Here is a 10,456-nt window from a genome sequence, read left to right as displayed (position 1 = left end):
GAAGACCTTGAAAATAACTAGTATAATAATAGACTGTTTTTTTTTCTGTTTGTTTAGTAATAGAAAGATCCTAGAGATGATTTCACTATGTAATTTTCGTTTGAAAACTTATCAATTAAATACACACACATTTACACAGAATTATATAATTTTACATCTCTTAAAATATTTTAAATAAATATTTAATTCGTTATACATGAAAAATAAGTTATATTTTATCTATATTATTTTTTATATTTTAACTTTCTTCTCCCTGCCAACACTAAAAGCCAAGTGTTTAAGTAGTAGCACAATTTTTTTGTGTTTGAGCGCCAAGTAAAAGATATCTTTGCCTTCCCATTATGACTTCTGCCAAACTCACGTGAGGGTTGCTGGATGGGGGATGGGATTTGAATTAAACTATTTATGATAATTTCTGCTAATATAAAGTCTCAGGATAGGAGGGGCCTTACTACTACTGTCACCATTTTACCTTCATTATACTGTGTAATTTATTTAAGGAATGTTAAAAATAACAAATTTGTTCTCTAAATATTAATAATTTAAATGATGGATTACTTATTTTATTTTATTTTTTCTTAAGATTTTTTAGTTCTCAAGTTTTAATAATTGAGATAACTCAATTATTCTTATCTCAGTTTAATCAGATTAAAATGTCTAATTTTGATTGATTTGGGGTTCAGAATTTCGAAGAAATTTTGTTAATGAATTCTTCATTCTTTGTATAAAATAGAATGTCTATCTGCCTGTTCTGTATACGCTTCTAAATCTTATCTGCACCAAATTTTTCGTATTTTCTCTCTAGGATCCTGTGGAAAATATATGCCATATAAACCATACAAACTAAAAACATCCTACCCAACATACACTGTAATAAGTACATAATTAGAAGTTAATAGAAGAATAAAATCAAAGGGAGGGATAAAATATCCTAGTTTTATGATAGCTTATGTTTTTTGTAGGGTCGTCGAGACTATGAAAAACTTTGGTCAGGATTGGTCAAAGGGTAGAGGGGAGAGGGGGAAGAATACGGACAGCACCAGGCATGTCTGCTAGTATTATATAAAAGATCATGATGTGTGATAGGCAGCGGCATTGTTAAAGGAATACTAATACCGAATCACCAAATGCAATGATAAGGATAATCAAAGTACAACTACACAAGGGAAACATGTAATTTTCGTTAAATTTTATAAAAGTATCATTTTCTCATGATTATTATCTATATAAATGTCTAATTATATAAAATATAACACTTTATTCATCATTACACGATAGATAACATTATCGAGTGAGGATGAACATTAAAAAATCTTGAGAATTAATTAATAAACTTGGAGATGCAATGATGAAACTTCATTATTATAATTAGATTTCAATGCCTATTTAATGGCACTTGAATTATCAACAGATTTATTATTATAATTACAATTATTTTTCCAATATTGTACATATAAATTTCCTTACAACTAGTGGCGCATTATATCCTTATAAGGCCCAGATAAATTTGAAGGAGTCCCATGTACAGTGTTGACTTCATATATGTTTCTTCGGGGGAAATATTTGGATATAAAAGTTGTTTTGGGGTCCCTATTGATGGGGGCCCCAAGAAATTACCCTTTTTGCCCATAGGATAAGGCACTACTGCTCACAAATCCATTTTAAACGCTTGAAGTATTTTGTGTAGCACTTTGTACTAAGATAGCAATTATCTGCAACTTTGTTGTATATGTTTATATGAGAATAAATAATGTTTATAAACGTAAAAATAAAAAAAAACAATAAATTGTATTATAAAAAAAATTAATAATGTACAGCAACAAAAATAATGAAATGTTTCAAGTCACATAGCAAACATGAGCTCGACTGTTCACGCTAAGATAAATTTCAGGTAATGTATAAAATTTTAAGTAGTTAAGTCGATGTCAATCCTTATAATAGATTGTTATCTATTGTATGTTCAAGTAAAAAGTTAATCTTGTGTTCAATCTTACAGAATTGGCTATTGTTATACATCGTAATTCATCTTGACAGTCACTTAAAAAAAAAAAAAAAAAAAGTGAATATAAGAAACTAAACAAATAAAAATGATTGCCTTTCGACTTTCTTCGTAATTTAAATTACATGCTTAAAAAATTTTAAGACGTACACCCACCAGGACCCATGGGAGAATGAAAGTGTTGCAACGTGATATAAAAAAAATGCTTTAGTCATCTAATTTATTAAATTATAGATTTTATTTCGTTAGGGTGGCTCAAAAGTTTTGTTTGCTTCAATTTTTGTACATTTGATACAACACTAAGAAGAAGACCAAAGGATTATTTTCTTCCTAGTTTATTTTATTTTTTTTTTATTCTGCAATGACTGAAGAGAGTTTATAAGAAGGAATTTGCAATATATCGAACGTAATTTAATAAATATAATAATTAAATATTCTTTCTATTAATTAATGTCATGTAGATTATGAGTCAGATCGTCAGATCAATTTTCTTAACATCAAACTATGATGTTTCTTATTATTATTATTATTATTATTATTTTATAACACATCATGAAATGATGAAATAAAATAAAAATTATATACTTTTTCCTTAAAGAAAAATAATTATAAGATTTTTACGAAGATAATTAAGAATAATTAAAAATTGTGGATTGTATAATGATTGCATTTCTTTATTTTATCGAAATTTAGGTCTTAACACTCTTGGAGTTTAATTTATTTATTATTTATTATAATTTATTTTAAAATATATAATTAATTTCTTTTATATTTTACGTTATTTTATGAAAAAATTCTCCAAAATAAATTCTTACATATTTTAATAATTTAATTTGATTTTAAATAATACAATTTAAAAATATTTAAATATCGATATTCATAGACTTTTCTAATTTTAATTAATCTAAAATCATGTTCCTCGATGATTATTATTAGGATGTAAAGCATGGTCAAGGGTCAATTGTAAGAAGGAAAGGTCTCAGTATGGTACTGAGCAGACAGAGTGAATCAGAAAGTATGAAAATACAAGATACATTCAATATGAAACCGGAGAAGTGCCATTAAAAGTCGGGAGAATAAGTAATAGCGTAGTAACTTTGACACACAAAACTTCCAGAGGAAACAGTAATTGCAGAGGAAACAGCATGCGACTGGCAACACTTCCATTGACATGTGTTAATGGAAGTGTTGCCAGTCGCATGCACGTACAGTAAGGAGACGACTACATGAGTTGCACGCAGGTGCACGAGTAGAGTTCCAAAGTTCTAAAAACAGTCACAGTTTTGTGGGAGATTCTCTACGATTAGGACCGCATTGAATACCACGGAAAATCTTTCACAGTTCTGTGAAAGATTCCAGGAATGCCATGGACAATCTTCCATGTGGAAGATTCTCCATGGCATTCTGTGTTCATGGCATTGCTAATTTATACAATAAGATACAATTACACAAATAGAGAAAATCAAATGAAGAGAAACTAAGGTAACATATTTTATTTACATTTAGATTCAAATGAAGACATTTAAATCTTGATAAAATATATGTTTCATGAAGGTACCGAATCTATGCCATTCCACAAGATTCCAAATGGTGTAGTCAACCACATGGAGAAAATTAGTAGCTGACTATACCACTTTTTTCTTTTCTAATCAAATCTATAATTACATCTTGAATATAGATAAGCTTAATTATATCAATTTTTGTAATATGAGGGTTGAGTTGACACCAAAACGAAGACGTGTTTACCCCCCTCTCTATTAAAATTAGTTTATTTTAATTTATCTAATATTCACTCAACTAATATTTTACACCTTTAACGTTATTTATACTAACGTTCAACCATTTATTTATTTCGTAAACATAAGTTTTTGAATTTATATAAATTTAATAGAATTATTAACCGAATTAAACAGAATTATTGAATAAATGAAAACAGAATTATTAACTACGTAGTATTCGAAGTATTACTATAATATATTCTGTACTTCATAAAAACTACTTGATTTTATAGATTGTATTGATGGAAGAAGGTAATGCAACATACTGGCAATCTGCCAAGTGGAGTGCCTCTAGAGAGGACTTTCTGTGGGATTTTTCGCATGTTAGACACGTGAAGAATACCCTGAAAACTGCACGAGACAAACCCGTTCATGAGAGGTTAACCCACAGTGTTCAATGGTTTTATTCATTGAACACTAGTGATTGGCAGCACCGGATCCAATAGTTGAGAGGCCCAATTGAATTTTTTTTTTTTTTTTTTTTTTTTTGCGGGGCCGCTCAAATTTTAAATAACAACATTAATTAACAGTTAATTTACATATTGAAATATGTTGTTTTATTTTTCATAACAATATATCTAGATATTTATTTTTGTAACATGTACTATTTTTAAATATATAAATTTTGATGTGATGCGGGGCCCCTTCAAGCGCAGGGCCCGATTGGCACCAATCGCTCAAATCGCCTCAAATCCGGCTCTGGTGATTGGTTGTGGGTTCACTCATCGTGTGCATAGATTAAATAGCGTTATATCGAAGTTTATCTTTCTAAAACTTAAGCATTAATTTACTTAAAAGAATAAGTTGTTCGTCCTCTATATTTTAATATTATTTTATTTTTCTATACCTTCTAAATTGTATTAATTTGTCATTTTATAATTAATATTCATAAGATTCCTGTACGAATATCTACAAGACATTTATAATGTATATAAAAATGAAAAAAAAAAAAATATATATATATATATATATATATAAGTAGATAAAATATTATATTATGCAAATTTATTAGTTAAAATAATCTGTAATTTAACTTTATTTATGGTAATTTTTATACACCAACCTTGGCCTAAATAACGGATCACTTATAAATTTTATGGTACCAATCAATATTATTTTGTTATGACTTTATTCTCATAGAATAAAGTAATTAATTAAATAAATAACATGTTAAATTTTTTATAAAATAATTTTTTTAATGTATAACAGTACATTTAATATTGTGGGAATTTATAGTGTAAGTTAAGAACTTAAGAAACAAGAAAATAAATTTTTTAAATATTAAATTATTTTATTTTAGAATATATTTAAAAACGTTTTATATTATTAAATAACTATCTTTATATAATTTAATATAATTTTTATATGTAAGTACAGCACGGTCGCGTTAATCCGAATCCCTAGTCATTCGAACCCCTTTGTAATCCGAATAGCTTCTACTACTATTTCCCTAACTAAAATAATAATGTTGTCAACTGTACATTTGCATCTCACGTGTGGAGTAAACACAAGTCACGTGTTATGAGCATTTCTACTCATTTTTTCTATGACCCTGTTTGACTTTAACAATTCTCATCTGTATTTGCTGCTGTAAAATATCTTACAACAGTAAAATTTAGCTTCAAAACGTAAGCATCATCTAATACTTACCATCCTCGTTAATCCGAACTATAGCTTGCCTCAATTAGTTAGGATTATTTGAATTATATTATTATAAAATTATAATATACGTGTATATTATATGCATATTATATAATAGTTTTAATTGTGGAGAAGTTTAGTATTTTTTAAAATATTTTATTATGTAAGAAACTCCTTCCTCTTCCTTTTTATCAGTAAAATTCACATGTTTCCGCTGGTAAATTCGACTGTTGATTCAATAATATTACTACGAAGTAATTAAGGAGTTCAATGGGATTGTATTTTCCCTAATTGCATAATTATGGAAAGTACAATGCAATTCGTTTGAAATTTTTCCAAACTGATGTATTGATAATTAATAAAAATATATGGAATGTATTATTATTTAATTATATTATCAAAATTTCGATTTTTTAATGTATATTTTTATAATTTCATACATTATATTAATTTATATTCAAACTAATTCAAAGATTAATGTCTTTGGTGCGTGAAAATCATGCTATTAGTTATTTTCATGATGATTATTTTAATGAATTACTAAAGTAGTATGATAAATAATGATTTAAAGAGGATTGGAAAAGGTTTATTTGTTTATTTATTTAGTTTTGATCTTGTTTTCTTGGTTAGTATTTAAATATCCTTCATAATAGAAATGATGATGGAATTTTAATTTTAAGATTTTAATTATTTTATTATCATATTATGGTATAAATGTATAAAAAAGTTTAGTGTATATCGCTGAAACAGTTCAAGAAACGAAATAATTGATAAGAGCATCCTCAGGAGAGTGTGATTAAAATAAAGTTTTATTTATATATTTATTTAAAAAAATTAAATGTATTTTTAAAAAATATATTATAAAATAATTAAAATATTATTTAAATTGTGTTAAAATTTTTCAATTATTAAATTAATTAGCGTGCAATAATGTTAATACATTTGATTATCAAGTTTAAGTTTGAGCTGAGGAAGATCGATCATTATCAGACACTTTATTAAAACAATGCTTATGGATCATTTTTTTAGAAGAATAATAATTAGAATTCATTAAAAATAACCTAAATATTGTATATTTTCTTGTTGCTAACAGTGAATAACTAATGAGTTCATGCTTAATCAATTTTCCTCCGGATATAAAATCCTGTGGTCGTTACACAGTTTAATAAAGATTAAATATCCGATAATGCATCTCCTGAGGGGAAAATCAGCTATTGTAAGATTAGCTCCAACAGATTTTCTTTTAAGCCCATGGCAATAAATTTCTATAGGTGCTTTAATGGAGCCACCAATATTGCTGGAAGGTATCACCAATACGTAAAATTTAATTCTAAGATTAATAATTTAGGTTCAACGAAACTAAATTTATCTTATTTTTTGAAATGAAAATAGCCAAAAACAATAAAAATAATAATAACGTTTTTATAATGGAATAATTAGAAATTAGATGGATATAACGTTCTTAGTAATGCGATACGTAGTAAAAAAGTAATGTATATAAGTTATATATATATATATATATATATATATAAAGAAAACTAGATGTAGGTCATTATCCTATTCACTGCCACAAAGTACACTATTATCGGCCACATCCTCGACTCAAAGTAGATCGAACAGGACCGCATTCTCATGAATTTTATGCTATCGTTAAGCGTTCAGGGGCAGACATCGTTATCGCGTTATAACGAGGTGGATGGTAAATATCTAGGTCACTTCATAACACTATCTCTAAGTGTTAGTTATCTAGGCACAAATGTGCGGACAATGATCTCTAATAATGACGCACGACATATCAGGACATGGACTAGTTTGTGTAAATAAATACAATAATTTGGCTAACTTTTCCGAAATATTTGTAGAATTATTTGAAGGGATTTTTACTTTTAATCAGACGGAAAATATATTTTTAATCGTAATTAACCATTAAATGTGAAGATAGATGTGTTGAGGGAGGTAAACTTAAACGTGTTAAGGGCATATGTATGCAACTTTTCTTATTATTCTTACACAGTTTTAATGTTTATTGGTTTAAATAATAATAATTAGTTTAAATTGTTTAAAATAGAATATTAATTTACATTGTTGCAATTTAATAATGTAAATAAGTAGGAAAAACGATGTAAGGAATGTACAGGGTAAGTCAAAGTCTGTATTCAAAACCTGAAGGAGGTATACATGTGAAGTGTGATGTCATCATTTAAATATTATCAACGTAAATGAAATTCTAAGACTTAGAAGAAACTGCAATTGAACCTTTGCCTAATATTTAGACTTTTCTCATCCTACAGATTCAATTACACTATTTTATTACTTATTTATTTACAAAATAATTATACAAGGCAATGCCCATTGTGGTCTTCAATAAACACTAAAATATACCCCATAAAAGCCGATAAAATTAAATGAAAAAAAAGATAACAACAACAATTGCAAGTAAATAAAATTCTATATTTTTATTAATCTAAATTCTTTTTCAATATTGTACAAAGAATACACAAACATGGTGAGCAAAAACCATCCTGTGATAGGGACAGTTAATGACGAAAGGCTATATACAAAGCTATATACTGAAATTTATAAAGACATACTGCTGAAGCAACCACCACATACATATATCTATGTATATATATATGTCACACAATTTTCTTTATTTATAAAGATGAAAAATGAACTAAACAAAACACTAAAATGAGTAATGGCTTTAAACCATGTCAATCATTAAAACTTGACTTTCAATCTCATCAACGTCATAACCATTTTCAGTTTACGGATAGAAAGTCACAATATAATTATCCTGGAACATAATTCGTGGCCATATAAGTACTTAGTTTTCGAAGAAGGTCTTTTATTTATCAGATATAAAGAAATAAAAAAATGCCTACATCAACATTATAAATGGAGGCATGAAATAAAAAAATGCCTACATTAATGAAGGCACGAAATAAAGCTGAATAGAATTAGTTAACAATTGTTATAAATCACACTAATACAAAATATCTATATAATATGTAATATTTATATAATTTTTTTTATTTTTTAAAAAATACTCTTATATTTGTTTTTTTCTTTAATCCTCTGATAGTACATCTTTCTATACAAAATATAAATCGCCATAAACATTTATAAAAAGTGTTGTTATTATTTTTTTAATAAAAATCTCTTATTATATCTCGTTTTATTTTCCTTAAAAATAAAACTGTTTAATTTTTTTCTTTATATTTCTTTATTTTTTTTTTATGCTTTACTGGCCAACATTCTTTCATAACAAACCAAATGAATAATAAATAGAGGAACGATGGATGCTGCGAGACTTTCAACCCCCCTACATATATATAATATATATAAAACTTTCAAGCCATATTCTCAGATGAATTAAGGTATATATAGTTATTTAAAATTTCTATAAATGAAAATTAACAGTATTTAAGCATATAAAAATATTTATTTTATCAATAAAAACTTAAGAACAAAAAATATAAAAACTCTTCTAAGCAAATTTAATTGCTTATTAATTGACTAGTATGTATTGCAAGTACGAGTAGGAGTAAACATCCATGTTTCTCTATTTATTTCATATGGTATAATAATAATAATAATATAGAATTTACGTTGCTTTGCAACTAGAATATTAGATTTATTTTTAAAATCTTTATTTTTTTATTTTTCATCGAAATTTTGTCGATGAAAAGGAAAAAAAAAAAAAAAAATACTCGTCATATTAACAACAGACATATATACTTATATATATTTATATAATATATATTTATTTATTTATTTACTTTTCTCTAATATATATATATTTATTTATTTATATATATAGACTCTGATATTTTATGTATTCGCTCTTTCTGTACAACATAAGAGACCTTTATGTACGTAAATTGTACAAGATGAACTTATCCTACACACGATTCTGGAAGTATATACCAGAAAAATTCTGGTGTTATTTTTTGTTTTTTATTTATTTTATTTTATTTATTATTTTGTTTCGAATGGAACAGAGGAAACTATGATGTTACATTCAGTGATGATGAAACTTCCAGTCAAAAACTGTTAGTTACACCTCCATCCAGTTGCATTAGGCCCAAATTTATATACTAGTCGACGTCCAAAGACAGGAAGTAATACTTGACTCTTGTAATAATATCTAAACAAGATAAGGCTTGGAATTTAGACATTGTACGTACATCAATAACATTTATACAGCGGAATATATAATCAATACTTTAAAAAAGTAACAATTAATTATGTCTACTAACGTTAATTATAGCTTACACATCAACAATTCTTTCAATTATATATTTAGACGTGATATTTTAATGCCATTTTTGAGTGTAAAAATATATTATTTAAGTAAATTATTAATTTTAATATAGATAAAATTGTTTACAAATATCACGTTTACGATTAACAATAATAACAAAATGTTTTAGGAACATACATTGAATTTAAACAATAGAGAATGTCATTAACCTATTTTGAATACAAGAATTGTGCGTATCATTTTGATATTTTGTAAGTTTTTTTTTTCCTTAAATATATATAGATTTAAGGTAGAATGTATCAAAAGTTAACAATATAAAGTTGTATGATGTCATAAAATAGCACCATGAAAGATTTGTATGATGACCATAACCAATTTAATACGTTTATGGACATGCATTGTATGTTTAAAAAAAAGAAGACTAGATGAAAAAATTATTATTTTCACAGTCAAAAAGTTTCCACGTGTTAGGAGTTAGGATAAATTAAACCACCACCATCTTACGTTATCATGAAACCACCACCAAGATGTTTGAAGTAACACATGCACTTTAATCAGAACGACAAGAAGTTCCATGCAAAACCAAGGAAACTTCTAAGTTAGCCTTTGGTCCAAACTTGTATATCAGTTTCTTAGGTAATGATTGATCCCGTGGAACAGGTACTAAATATCCAGTGCGATAATATGTCCTATTAAAGTAAAGAAATGTTAGTTTTTAAATTCAAAAAGAAATATTATAGTTTACCCTTATGAGAAAAACCAGCAGAAATA

The 10,456-nt window shown here is 26.5% G+C and overlaps 1 protein-coding gene across 5 annotated transcripts in view; it reads right to left on the bottom strand.

Moving 5' to 3' along the window:
* Window positions 1-7,848: 7,848 nt before the first annotated feature.
* Window positions 7,849-10,456, bottom strand: part of LOC136971950 (ETS homologous factor-like) — an 82,331-nt gene continuing 79,723 nt past the window's right edge. For 4 of the 5 annotated variants that reach the window (XM_067266500.1, XM_067266583.1, XM_067266711.1 and 1 more), the window contains exon 9: window positions 7,849-10,374. In XM_067266500.1, coding sequence (XP_067122601.1) covers window positions 10,236-10,374 — 139 coding nt within the window. In that variant the 3' untranslated portion in view covers window positions 7,849-10,235. The remainder of the gene's footprint in view (window positions 10,375-10,456) is intronic. The other variant, XM_067266648.1, reaches the window with a different exon arrangement.

The sequence above is a fragment of the Centruroides vittatus genome, unplaced genomic scaffold (assembly GCF_030686945.1).
Source record: "Centruroides vittatus isolate TY-2023 unplaced genomic scaffold, ASM3068694v2 contig_10, whole genome shotgun sequence".
Lineage (NCBI taxonomy): Eukaryota > Metazoa > Arthropoda > Arachnida > Scorpiones > Buthidae > Centruroides > Centruroides vittatus.
Note: the sequence above shows the minus strand (reverse complement) of the source record. Positions and strands in the feature narration are given on the sequence as shown.